At 48.7% G+C, this 13,655-nt stretch overlaps 4 protein-coding genes across 4 annotated transcripts; 3 read left to right on the plus strand and 1 right to left on the minus strand.

Annotated features, from left to right (window-relative positions):
- Window positions 1–628: 628 nt before the first annotated feature.
- On the minus strand, window positions 629–2,392 carry cp7 (putative carboxypeptidase Y; the record flags this gene model as incomplete). The annotated part of the gene is made up of 6 exons (XM_043302644.1): window positions 629–697; window positions 752–1,218; window positions 1,273–1,627; window positions 1,686–1,954; window positions 2,014–2,097; window positions 2,149–2,392. 6 exons carry the CDS (start codon window positions 2,390–2,392, stop codon window positions 629–631), a joined length of 1,488 nt encoding a protein of 495 aa, XP_043158579.1.
- Window positions 2,393–4,672: 2,280 nt separating this feature from the next.
- Asppvi_006747 (putative ABC transporter) lies at window positions 4,673–7,707 on the plus strand (the record flags this gene model as incomplete). Its single annotated transcript, XM_043302645.1, has 5 exons — window positions 4,673–5,031; window positions 5,100–5,815; window positions 5,863–6,039; window positions 6,094–6,765; window positions 6,815–7,707. 5 exons carry the CDS (start codon window positions 4,673–4,675, stop codon window positions 7,705–7,707), a joined length of 2,817 nt encoding a protein of 938 aa, XP_043158580.1.
- Window positions 7,708–8,424: 717 nt separating this feature from the next.
- On the plus strand, window positions 8,425–10,469 carry Asppvi_006748 (uncharacterized protein; the record flags this gene model as incomplete). Its single annotated transcript, XM_043302646.1, has 2 exons — window positions 8,425–8,553; window positions 8,619–10,469. 2 exons carry the CDS (start codon window positions 8,425–8,427, stop codon window positions 10,467–10,469), a joined length of 1,980 nt encoding a protein of 659 aa, XP_043158581.1.
- Window positions 10,470–11,735: 1,266 nt separating this feature from the next.
- Asppvi_006749 (uncharacterized protein) lies at window positions 11,736–13,377 on the plus strand (the record flags this gene model as incomplete). The annotated part of the gene is made up of 2 exons (XM_043302647.1): window positions 11,736–11,792; window positions 11,857–13,377. 2 exons carry the CDS (start codon window positions 11,736–11,738, stop codon window positions 13,375–13,377), a joined length of 1,578 nt encoding a protein of 525 aa, XP_043158582.1.
- Window positions 13,378–13,655: the final 278 nt, after the last annotated feature.

Genomic DNA, 13,655 nt, shown 5'->3' on the forward strand with positions numbered 1-13,655 from the left:
TTGTAATATTTAGCCTCTGCTGTTATCCGATGTGCTCGGGTAGGAGCAGTAGATCAGCGATCATTGTTTGCCTGATGATTTCTGTCAAGCAGATCGTAGCAAATTCCAGATGCCATTGATTACATTGGTAAGTCATTATCTACCCATTTTAGCGCATGGATAAATACCATAACAATTCTGGCGCATCTCTTCTTTTTGGGCGATCTACAAGCCACATCAGACTACAGAGTGCGCCCCCTTACTTGCTAGTCACATTCCAATAGTTCCACGCGGTCAGTGGATCAGTCACTTCCGAAAGAATTCATCCTTTGGCGATCCATCAACCCGCCACTTGAGTATCAATTTGAAGATGGAATATTGATTATTCACCGGAATGGCCTCCTTTAACAGTTGAGTTCAGGTGTATTCATGCCCTCTATAAGTGAGCTCTTTTTTAATGAGCACACACGGACATGGACTTCGATGAAGACTGAGCATGGATTGATTAATCGAGTATCGTGTCTTGAGACTGGGAATAGTGAGTACTAGTAATTGAGCTCGAGTCCAATTTGTTAGATAATGCTGGCAACATGCGAACTCCTCATGTATCAACCGAAAAGTGTCGAGGCAGCCAGCTGAAGGCTTCTGATCAGAAAGTCTTTTGGAACAACCACTTTTGATAAAGATCAAGTGCCACTTCAGGTTGATCTAATGGAACCTGCGTTGCGCATTAGCCTCCGTAAACTCGGCTGCTATCACAATTTGCACTCACCATGTGTCCGGATTTATCTACCGTGACAAACGCGAAGCGCTGTTTGCCAAGGACCCCGTTGGGGACAGAGGTGAAGACTTCCTTGAAACTCCCAGCCTTGACTTTGCTACCACCTACGCTCGAGTACCAAGGTTTCAGATCTTCCGAAGTAAACGGTGCCTGTCCATTCCAACGTAGAGCATTCGCCCACCTTAAATTACCCGCCGTGTTGCACGCAAGGTCCAAGTTCCCATTGTATATCAACACGTCTACTCCATGTTCCAAAGTGTACTTGACATCATTCATGACATTGCTGTACAGATCAGTGGTAGCCTCAAACGCGGAAGCAACTTCCTTGGATTCAATGGAGAAATTCAGGACAGCATCCGGAACACCAAGAGCAGCCCAAGTGCTAGGCTTATTTATGTATTTCTGAATCTCCAGAGTTTGCGAGAAGCACAGGTGGTCCACTTCACAGATTCGAGTGACTAGCAAGTATCAGCATATTGTTCGTTTGGGAAGCATTGAAGTCCAAGACTTACTATCAAAAGGATCACGCCCCCCTGCATGTGACTCGTTGTGGTACAGTTCCTTTATGACGCCACAAACTGCATCCGCAGCTTTGCATAGAACCTCGTCTGGATATCGATAGCACACCTCATAAATGCTGATACATCTAGGCAGGTTCTCTGAAATAATCTGGCAGCGGGTCTGGTTGAAAACAGGCTCGTCAACGCCTGGCTTCGTCGTACAAAGCGTCTCGTAATATCCGTATAGTGTGTCGAGGGGCGAAACATAGCCATTCCCGATCAGGATCGATCGAAGTGGAATCTCTGGCGTTTCAGGGACCTGGTTCTGCCGAAGTATCTCTCGTGCCAAGGTAGGAATATAATGCCCCTTCAAGATAGTGTTAGAATAAAACAGCCAACTAATTTTAATGAAAATAGGGACATACAGCATAACTCTCCCCTGCTATGTGGAAGTGAGTTTGCCGGCGCTCAGGAAAGACTTCCGTCATGAAGATTTGCAGAAAGAGATACATATCTTCTGCAGCAATTGCGGAAGTCGTTGGGATATCCATGTGAGAATCTACATACGAAAGCCCTGTTCCTACCGGCTGGTCGACAAATATCATCGATGAGTTTCTTGTCCAAGAATAAGGGTTTCTCTCTGTGTGGTTGCCTCCGGTCTTGATGCGACAAGGACCTAATTCCATCATTAGACCTGATCTCTAGTTAGCCGCACTGAATCGATTCCCTTTACAAGCACACGAGAATCCTCACCAACCAAGCTGCTTACGCCAGGTCCTCCCGTCAACCACAATGTGAGCGGATCAGTCAGGGGATCGTTCAGGCTGTCAAAGTACCCTTCCATCCCATGGTCAGCAAGAGTTTGTGATTACTCGTCTCAGAACTCACAAAAAAATATATGTTTTCCGTGAAATTCAAGCCATCCAGTGTACTGCTTCGACCCTGCGTCGCAGACTTCGTCATTCTGCTCTTTCATGCGGATCGAATGGGAAGGAAATGCAGGACTTCTGAATGTCGACCCATCTTCATAATCGCAGGAGAGTAGAGCTTGAGAGACCTCTGAGACTGCTACTGCTCCCTTTGCAAGTGCGAATAAACCAGCAAATGACCACTCTGCGAGCCAGCGTTTCATGGTGACTTTTCGGGAGGCCCAGTCGAAGAGAAGAAGAACAGCCACGAAACCAGCGGAAGAACAGGCATATTGCTCAAATTAAAAGATTAGTTAGCTCAATGTCATATGCCTCGATTTTTCTTGTCATCGTGTTTGTCATGCTGGGTTGTGTTTGTGCCATTCAGTTCGGTGTTGACGCTAGCGGTGGACATTCCCAATCGGGTAACTGAGAACGACCACCTCGTCGAGAATCGAGACGTGCTCTCTTTTCTCGCCTCCCACATCTCTGAGACTAAAATCCTCTCAGCGAATGATGGACGTGTCGTTGGCATGGTCGTACGATGGGAATCAATGCGGAAATTTTGCACCAATCCATTGGGCCTTATGGCAGAAAAGCTTAATCTGGCCCCGTCTCTTTTTGCCCACCTGGGCGCCTCCTGCTTGTTGGGATCTACCTGTTGGAGTGCTCAGACATGACGGACTATGGACTTACTCGATTGGGCAATTTGTATAGCAAGGTCAATTCTACCTATCTGTGTACCCTGCTCTTGGCTGTGCTGTGTGGCCGGTCGAGTCTTGTGTGGAGCCGAAAGGTGAAGATCAAGGGGAATCATCTGTGAGTGACCGTGTGTGTTTACTGATATATAAATCTCTTTAGTCCAACAGGAAATAGGCACTTCTTCAAAGAATTCTGCTTTTTTGTTGCATGCAGTTCTCAATGTCTTGCTCTTGGTTATAAGAGTGAAAGCACAATTAGTCCTGCTCTTCATACAATTTCTTCATGAAATATCCATATACTGATAATCATGCGGATTTTCTTCCCTTCAGTTGAGCTTAATATGCTAGCTTTAGCTGGGCTGTGCACGCTCATTTACGTTGCCAACATCGTACTTCTTTTATGTCGACAAACGCTGGCCAGTCCAACGACTTTGAGTCCAACACAAATACTCTGGGGAATAGTAGGGTTCGTTTCTGCCGTGACATGTGCGATCTCTTCCTTTGACTCTCTGTGGACTGAGGGATTTGATAAAAAATCAAGGATTATTACAGCCTCGCTCTGGGTAAATTCTGGCAAGTTATAAATGAATAAGGACTTCACTGACTTCTCAGGTAATCATATCACTATTCCGAGCTCTCTACCTGGCGCCAACGCCTTGTCGGTTCCTTTTCCTAAAACCCGCAATATTTCTCAGTCTATCCATCTATCTCACAGTAGATGTGCCCCGGAGGTTATACCCAATGATATGGCTTCAAGTTCCGTCAGGTCCTGGACTCTCCTCGTTGGATATAGTCCAGCTAGTGGCGAGCTCTACATGTTCGGTTCTTGTTCCTATTCTCTCTCCAAACGTAAACACTTCAATTAAGGGTGCATATCACCCTCAAGATACATGTTCGCCTCTCTCCAGATGGTGGCTTTATACTTGGGCCACCCCCTTGGTGACACTCGGCTACGAACGAAACGGCTCCATCAACAAGGAAGATCTCTATCCTCAGAGGAACGAGGCCTCGGTAGAGACCTGGAAACAAGCCTACGCGGATTGTTGCCCGGAATCTTTACCTTTTAAGTTCATTCTCTGGAAGTTATTTCGAATGAGGCTAGCTACGATGGCACTATTTGCAGGCCTCTGTGGCTTCTTCGAGCTTCTAGGGACGATCGGGCTACATCAGCTTCTTCTTTTCCTTCAAAGTCCATCTGAAGCCAAGCTTCAGCCCTGGTTCTGCATCACACTATTTGCGGTGTCGCCGATCATTCGTGGTCTATGCATGCAGACTTTTGAGTATTTTGCTACCCACACAATAGGAGACTGGAAGTCTCTTATCGTGGCCGCTGTATATCAGAAAATGACGATGCTTGAGGCAGATGCAGATATTGATGTTGGGCAATTACAGAGCATTATATCAGTCGATATTGACAGGTTGGGTACCCTTCGATACACCGCAATGACGGCATTCATGGTCCCCGTTGAATTCATCACGGCGTCCATCCTATTATACAGGGTTATGGGATGGTACTATGTCCCCGGTCTGCTATTCCTTCTTGTCACTAGATATCCTCTTTCCCGATTCATAATATCGGAACAAACCAAAGCTCAGTCAGCCATCGTGCGGGCAACCGATAGGCGGATAACACGAACAAGTGAGAGCATAGGGGCTCTATTAATGATCAAGATACTTGGAAACGCACAGTCTTTTATAAGGAGGGTCCTCGACGAGAGGAAGCAAGAGTTAGATGCTATCTGGCTGAAGATGCGTGTCATCATTCTCTCAGAAAGCCTTTCCTCTTCATGCTCCTTTCTGGCAATGGTCGTCAGTCTATGCCTTTTCATCTTCGCAGGGAAAAAGGCGTTGGCGCCGGATATTGTCTTTACGGTTGTCGCTGTATTCAATATCATCAAGAGTATGCTTACCTTAAGTGTACTTGGTGCTGGGCAATACGCGCAAGCGATGGTGAGCTTGCAACGATTAAGTGACTTCATGGATCGAAAGACTTCCCCAGTGGTCACAGACAAAACCCAGCATACGATGCAGGCTCAGAGATCAGACCGTCGGATTCCCTCATCTTCTACAACGCAGGTTCTCGGAGAGTTCAATCGTACTCAAGCCTGCCTTGACGTCGAGTTTGCCAGGTGCGGACTTAATGTGATTACGGGTGATACTGGGTAAATCCATCCCTATCTCCCTTTTCTTTTATGCTTTTTCGAAAAAATTGCTTACATCTGCAAACTAGGTCAGGAAAAACCTTGTTGTTACACTCATTGCTGCTTGGTGGTTTTGGGAACCAAGGCAACATAGGGCTCGGCAAAGCACAATTCGAGCCAATTGCCTACGCATCTCAAGAGCCTTGGCTTTTCCGAGGCAGTATCAAGGACAACATTGTATTTGGGACTGCATATGATCAAAAGCGCTACGAGCGGGTCATTAGAGATTGCGCGCTGGAGAAAGACCTTGCAGCTTTCAAGGACGGCGACCTCAAAGAGGTAGGTGAATGTGGCCGCAGTCTCTCGGGAGGTCAACGTCAGCGTGTGTCCCTTGCCCGAGCAATGTATACGAACGCAAATGTCGTCATATTGGACGACATCCTCTCGGGGTTAGATCCGAGCACCTTCGAGTGGGTGGTGACAAGATGCATCTTCAGATCGCAGCAACAGAATCGCACAATGATAATGGTTACGAATAGTCAGAAAATACTCCAAATGGCTGATCTAGTCATCCACATGGAGAATGGCAGAATCACTCAAGTTAAGAAGAATCTCAGCGTTAAAAAAACGCAAGGCGTGCCCGACACGGACTATGTCGATTGTTTGTTCCGTGATCGGCCAGAAGCCTCTGAAACAATATCTGCAACTTTTGGAAGTACCGAGTGCAGCGACGAGACGGGCCCGGTCTCTGCGGAGGCCTCTAACGAATGTGCTGATTTTCAGCGCGTGAGCAGTTTGAGATATGGTAAGTTTAGCAGCATTGTCCCATTTCCAGGCAATTAACCCTGCCAGGCTTCAAATACCTCCGGTCCTTTGGCAGTCGGCCATTCGTCACTTTAGCAGTGATTTCTGCCGTAGGAGCTCAAGGCTTGGAGATTGGGCTCCCAGCATGGCTCTCGATTTGGAGTGCTATATCAGTGAGAAATGAGCAGGAAGGTAGGGACGGTTTTTACCTAGGAGTTTATACCGGTATGACGTGACCTTCTGATCACATCAGACGGCAAATGCTAACTACAAGAGCAGGACTCGGTTCAGCGCAAATAGCGATCCTGGCAGTCTCGCTGTTGTTACTATACTCCGGTGCTTGGCGATCAAGCCGTGACAAGCATATGGAAATGATTTCCGCAATCTTTGGCACCACCTACTCTTGGATCTGGAGTACCCCAGTGGGGCAAGTAATCAATCGTTTCTCGTCCGATATCGCAAGTTTAGACGACACTCTGTTCAGGTCTTTTCGTCCAGTTTTGGAGACATATCTGTCCATTGGCCTCCGGATTCTCACGGTGACTTCACTTATACCACTCTTCTTTCTGCCCTCTGTCACGTTGTCTGGATTTGCAATCTACGTGGGCTACCGTTACCGTTTTGCAGCCACCGCTGTGAAGCATCTTTACACCGCTAGTCTCACGCCACTGCATCACAGTATTGCGGAAACTGCATCGGGTATGAAGACAATACACGCATTTCGTGCCCAGGGAATGCTACAGAAGCGCTTCAATGCGGCAGTTGAGCACCATGTCCAGGCATGGAATACCGTCAGTGATCTTCAAAGGTGGCTGGCGGTACGGATGGATATTTTCGTCGCTTTGATATCATGCTCCGCGGCAACATTAGCCATCTTGCGGCCGCATTCAAGTGCACCTGTTGTAGGTCTTAGTTTGACCCTCACAACCGGCCTCTGCACGGCTCTACTATGTATGTTCTCTCTGTCTGGCTGTTAGTGGTTGTATCGCTAAACATCTAGATCTGGTTTATCTCTCGAGTCTTCTGGAAGTGGAAATGGCCAGTTACTGCCGTATCGAGAATTATATCCAGGAACTCCCGCAAGAGGTTTCTTCCGCTAAGCTTGACGCCTGTGCAATAGAACATTGGCCAACAGGGGGATTGATATCCATTGAGAACTTCGGAGCCAGTTATTCGTTGGATGGAGAGGAAGTTCTCAAGGGTGTCAACTTTAGAGCGAATCCCGGCCAAAGAACAGCCATTGTCGGCCGCACAGGAAGCGGAAAGACTTCTCTGGCACTGAGTCTGCTACGGCTGACGACTAGGACGCGTGGATCCATATCCATTGATGGTGTTGACATTGAATCCATTCCGGTTGAAAAGCTACGTCAGAGCATAAGTTTTATCCCTCAAGACCCGACACTGCTTGATGGAACAATACGTTTCAATTTGGACTTCAACGGAGAGTATGACCAGGGATATCTGCAATCCATCCTGGATGACGTGGCGGGTACAAGGCAATGGAGGCTGGATGACACGGTCGAACTGAATGGGAGAAATTTCTCACAAGGCGAGAGACAGCTCATTGCCCTCGCACGAGCTATGGTGAGCAAACACAAAATTCTCATCATTGATGAGGGGACCGCTAGTCTGGACAAAGCGACCGAAGGCCGTGTCATGGCTGTCCTTCGGGACCGCTTCAGCGAATGTACGGTCATAGCCATCACGCACAGGTTACACAGCATTGTCGATTTCGACCAAGTCCTCGTAATGGGCGACAGCCAAGTTCTGGAGACGGGAAATCCTCGTCACCTTCTCGAAGGAGGGGAAAGTCTTTTCAAAGCATTCTCTCTGCAGCAGTGTGGCACGGATGCTGTGATTAGTGGCAATCTCAGGGACTATCACCAATCGTAGGGTATTATTTTGGGTCGACAAATCCAAGACATGAGCCCCCTGGAGAATCTGCAGGCTATGCCTCTCCTCCAAAAGCAGGGGGGGCGGGGGAAGAAAAAGAAAAGAAAAGAAAGACAAGTCTGAATGTAAGACAAGAATTCTGCATGGTGCGTTGCTTACCTCCGACGTACAGCAGTAAGCAAAAACACTTTTTTACATTTTTGGGCCTTGACTCCTATATACAGATGTTCAAGCCACCAAAATTCTTGAGTGCTGGAACAGAAAGTCTAAATTGAGGAGCAAATGATCACTGCGTTTGTCTCGCTCATGTTTAAAGGGGTAGAACAAAGAAAGAGGCGACACAAACTGGCCGAGATTGGGCTTGTCACATTCCTCCCTTCTGTGTTCATCCCAGCCTGCTTAGCGTGGCATCTGGGGCCTATCTGGTGACCGCAGCGTGGATCGTTCGCTAGTCTGTCGATCCCTTGCGCCTAAGCTGATTGCCGTCCTTCCGATAGACTCGACTAGACTTTTAGTTGACATACCTTGACATAGCTCAAACGGTTTCGACGTCCCAAGGGAGATGAGCGTGGTCTTGTATCAGCATAGATTGTTGCATCAGGTTTTCAAGTCACAAGCAGAGCACTCTCTGTCAGCAGCACTTCGGCTTCGAATAGTATTTCCCCAGTTCAAAGGCGACCTGCTCCATAATACCAAGTCTGTTTCCTTGTTGCTGCGATGCCTCTTGCCGCTTCGCAAGATAAACCTGTTAGAAAGCGCAATGTCGTCTCGCGTGGTAGAACCGGCTGCCTGACTTGCAGACGCAGAAGACTCAAGTGCGATGAGACGAAACCAGGGTGTAACAATGTGCGAATCTCATTCGAGCTGTTGGCTTCCTGCCTGTCCACTTCCAATGCTAACGACCATATCAGTGCAGACGTATCAACCTTCCGTGCGAAGGATATGCTCAGAGGATTACTTTCAAGGACCAGACAAAGCTTGTCGTTGCAAGAGTGACAGGCAGGCCAGTAGGGAAGAAAGGGCGGTCGTCGAGCTCTAAGAATGAGGAGTATGACGAGCCAAACGGCACATTGCCCAATTCCAGCAGCCAGAAATCGATCGGCGTAAGGGGGCCACCATCTCCCCCGTCGTCTGAGTATTCAGAATCATGTTGTCCTGTGGAACCCAAGCAGGAAGATACGACAGCAACTCTTGGACGAGATTCAGACACTCCGACCGATTCTGATCCTGAATTGAACTCTGAGATTAAATCTGACCAAGGGCATTTAACGCCCGAATGGCCCGATGTTCTCCATACAGCCCCGGATTCAGTGATAGTGATGCACGACGGCTTCTTGACGCCGTACTCGCCACTGTCGGCAGGAAACGCGCTCTCGCCCCGCCGTATCCTGTTCAATTCATCTCTCTCCCTTCTTGGAGCGTTCGAGTTTCCAGAGGATTACACGTATTATGAATACTCTGCCAACGGTCATCTATCGGGTCTTTCAAAAGTCTTGCCTCTATCAGAGATTCTTAAATCACAAGCAATGGCCCATCACGTCTATAACGCCGCTATGGCCTTAGCAGCTCTCACAATGTCCAGTTTCGAGCCGTATTCGAGAGGCTCGATCAATCTACGCCGTCACGCCTTCCATCATAGTCTCAGGGCCATTCAGGGTCTGAATGCAGAGTTATCCTCGAGCAGCGCGGCGGGAACTGCGAGTCAATTGTGGAATTATGATAGGATTCTTTCATTGTTCGCCACAGCCATGTTGCTTGCCAATTTTGAGCTTCAGCGAGGTGCCTTGCTTGCATGGCGCTCGCACATGCAGGGTGCCGCATTATGCCTTAATACMGGATACAAAGAGCTTATGCAAACTCCGGCAGGAATGCTGTTGATCAGGTCTTTTGCGAGAATGGCACTTTTGTTGCGCTTATATAACAGAGACTACTCAGTTACCTCGCCGGAAACTATGCCCACGAAATTGTCACGATGGCTAGATCTCCTTTTGAAGCAATCGTCGCAACTACAGGACAGGATTTTATTGCTGGTAGAAGAGGTAACAGCATTGGAGATACAGAAACGTCAGGAGCCCGAACTGGATAGTTTCTGGTCTAGCAAAAGTTCGGAGCTTCTTTGCAAGCTGGATAAATGGCGGACGAACGTACCGATTGACGAAGTTCCCGTGGACGATGACATTAGCGGAGCTTATCTGACAATATCTTCTTCTGATCACGCATCTTTGATCCGTGTATCTGCGCTCGTTTTCCCCAATGCCAGGGACCCTTGCACTTCAGCCGTCAATTACGCAACGTATCTCTGCACGAGCATGCGAGCGCGCACGCGATATCTTCCAGATTCAGGACGGATAGTCCCTCCTGATGCGGAGCGGACCGCACTCATCATATGTCGGATTGCAGCAGGGATACCGCCCTCGCGATTCGGCGAGTCTTTCACGCACAGCTATGGCATGCTCCCCTCGGTAGTTGGAGCCTACCGGTGGTCGACTAACCCAGGACTGCGCAACTGGGTCAAACATTGGTTGGCAGGTTATCGGGGGCCGCGAGAGGGAATCTGGAACGTTCAACAGACGCTCAAGCTTCTCGCGACGATGGACAGCCTGCCGAAGCCAGGTTGGCACTTTGTTGCTATGAAGGTCGTTGACGAGCCGCAAGAACCATCGTCAGATCTCGACGAAGCTCACAGCAATAAGCCGTTCAAGGTAGTCTTGCAGGCCAGGGTCCAAAATGGAACTTCCACGAATGTCTTTGTTGTCAAGTAGAAGATCGTCTTTCTGCTGACAAAGGCGCTTTTGGCAAACCAAATCTAGAATCGCCAGGGAGGACATTGTCGCTGGCAATTGTAGGGCATCCTGGTCCGACACTGCTGCATATCGCTTGGCAGGTTCCTAACCGAGGTCCCATTGCTGGGCAATTCGAAGTCCAAATTCTGGCGAGAATTTGTGCCCTGAGTGATATGACGTCTATATCTTGGAAGAGGGGACTAGACCAGTTGAGCACGCGGGTGTTGGTGCTTGATTGGGGAAAGGCCGAAATGTTCATATGACCACCTTACCTTAGCGAGCTCCCCAAACCATCGGCCCTTTCCTCCAGCCGAATCCTTCGAGGATTTCAACGCCACTATCTACGCCACTGCAGTTCTTTTCTCTCTCCTGGTTTTTTCGTGCATCACTCTTCCGCTGATGCCTCCTGTATTGTAACATTATCATGGAACTAAATCAAGACTCACAATTTTTCATGTGACAAGGGACCCTCGCATAGTCGATTAAATACTCAATGGAGTGGGGATCGTCTTGATCCTTTCGTTGTCTCTGCCCCTGGAATTTGATTACAGCGAATCAAACGACAAAGTTTGGCAAGCCAAGAAGCATGTTACTAATACGGAGTAATGTTCCATGGGCTCTCCCTTGCACAGCCGTGGGAAGTCATTCAGATCATTGGCTTACGGGTTGCTTTAAGCTCGCTGAGCGCTTCCGTTGGTCCACTTTTGCAAGCTAGCAACCACTCGGAGCTGGACCGTGTTTGAGACAATTCTCGATCAAGAAGACACTTCATTTGCTGCCTCCCCCAGCTGGGCCGTCAGGGGACTTTTCTGCTTTTTGGCGATCAGCAGAACGGTTCTTCAGCCGCTCAACTTGCTCAAGATCGGAAACTTCAGGATGACCGCCGAGTGCGGTGGAGTAACGGATCCTTTCACCTTGGTTCAAGCTTAAAAGTGGAACGAGTAGGAGGGAAAAGCTGGCAAGCCTCACGAGAGAACAATAATACCCTCTTGGCAGAAAGAGCATAGAGAACGGAGACTGCGCAAATATCTGTTTCTTGCAACCCTTTTCTCTCCACTTCGATCAATACTGCCCTGGCAACTACCGCTCGATCGCACACATCTTTTGATTTCTCCTCCCTCCTAAAGGTCCCATTATTACCTGCATGATGCTCCGTCTGGAATCGTTGAAGTCATATCGATCGTGACAGTCTGCGCATACACCGTACCAGCCTTAAGAGAGCATGTAGCAGCCAAATACTCAAACATGGTTGGGGTTCCACGAAGCACTGGGTGTCAGATTTGCATCAAGAGACGAATTAAGGTTCGATTCCCTTTTAGCTTTGAGCCTGCACCTACCGACTTGATAACTAACAGAACAAATAAAGTGTGATGGGTTGCGGCCCGAATGCTCTCAATGCCGTAAATATGGTGTTCAGTGTCCTGGCTATGCAAAAGTCCGCAAATTTATGGACGAAGGACCCGTGATCAAGAAGCGATATGGGCAGACTGCAAATCTAGTCAATGAACACGAGGTCCAGGAAATAAGAAGAGAAGAGAGCCTTGCGCATCCCCCAGATTCAATCGACGAGCAGGTTTTCCCTTCTTTAGTCGCAAAGTCGATGACTCGGCAACAGCCTGCAGTATTCCGTGACTTCGTCCTCACGGCATTTCCCCGCTTTTTCGGTCTAAACAAATACCGCGTTCATGTTCCTTGGGCAGTGTATGTAGCGGAGGTTTTGGGGACAACTCCAGCCCTGGATGCAGCTGTTTTTTGCATCACGTCCGTTTTCATGGGACGTTCAAATCATGACGTCGCCCTGCAAAAGGCTAGCCGAGAGATGTACTCAAAGGCTTTGGTCTCCTTAGGAGGCATGATCAAGCATGACAAGATCATGCGCTCAAGGGAAAGCGTTAGCACATCCATCTTACTTAGTCTATTTGAAGCATACTCTCAGACAAGAGAGGACTCCTGGGCTCAGCATGCCGCTGGAGCTGCTCTGCTGATGTCAATGCGCGGGCCGAAATCCCATCTCACCGGGTTCGATCGCTGCCTGTATCTTTCCTTCCGCAGCTTTCTTGCTGCCGCTGCGTTCATCGAGGGCAAAGCATGCTTCTTCGAAAAGCCAGAGTGGCAATCCCTGATCGACCAGATCCGAAAGCAAGACATGGCCGATCCACGAGCGAATGCAACGATCTCGGCCATTATTGACGTAACGGACCGATTATTTATGGAAGTCGTCAAGATTCCCGGCCTGATGTATCGGGTCAACCGGCACCTCAATGCCTCTCCGTCAACATCGCCCTCGGAATCAGAACAGCTGATTTCGAGGTTATACCACTGCAAAGAGAAAATACACGGTCTAGCATCTGAGCTGCGTCTCGTTGCCTCCGTGCAGGGCCATAGAAACACCCGCGGTAAATTATCCCTCATAGGACCCATTCCGTCCACACTACCACAAACTTTCTCAAACGGCGTGCTGCGCGGCACCAAAAATTGCTTCAAAATCCTAGACCTTCTGTTGCACAATCTCATGGTTTCTCGACACGATAACTGCTCGCCCTACGGCAGCACTGGCACCCCCGATGGGTCCGGATCATCTTCATCTCGTATATCAGCCCTGGAGTCAATGCCCAGTGAATCCTACCTCGACGAACCCAGGATCATACCCTTCCACATCGTTTCCAGATTTCGCGATTTTGATGACGGCGTGAGCTTCCCTCTGTCTGAGGGTATACAAATGAGTCCGGTGGACAAATGGTTGGATCAGGTCGCTTCGTCCATGGGTATGGAGGCCTTTGAAGTTGTCATAGAGGATAGGATCGATGATAGTTGTTCGAGCATAGACGTGGAGCCGCCGTTCGAATATGCCTCGGCGTTGCCAGTGAGAGAGAAATCGGTGTTCTGACCCTTGCAAGGACTCGGTTTCCAATCAGATGATTTATCGGTTCGTTTACTTCGGCGCCTGCTCATCGGATGGACTCAATTAAGGTTGATCCCCTAATTGAGCCTGGAACCTCGGTAAAGATTCTTGAAGGTTCGCTCGACTGTATTAAGACGGCCAGTGCCTTACTTGTTCGGTGTGCTACTCCACCGGTGTCCTGCGACGTTGATCAGTCTACAGGGCTCAGGGTGTCTTTGTCTGAAAGTTATGAACTGGTTTTATCAGTTCGACGTAGATTGTAT

Source organism: Aspergillus pseudoviridinutans, assembly GCF_018340605.1.
Source record: "Aspergillus pseudoviridinutans IFM 55266 DNA, scaffold_4, whole genome shotgun sequence".
Classification (NCBI taxonomy): Eukaryota; Fungi; Ascomycota; class Eurotiomycetes; order Eurotiales; family Aspergillaceae; genus Aspergillus; species Aspergillus pseudoviridinutans.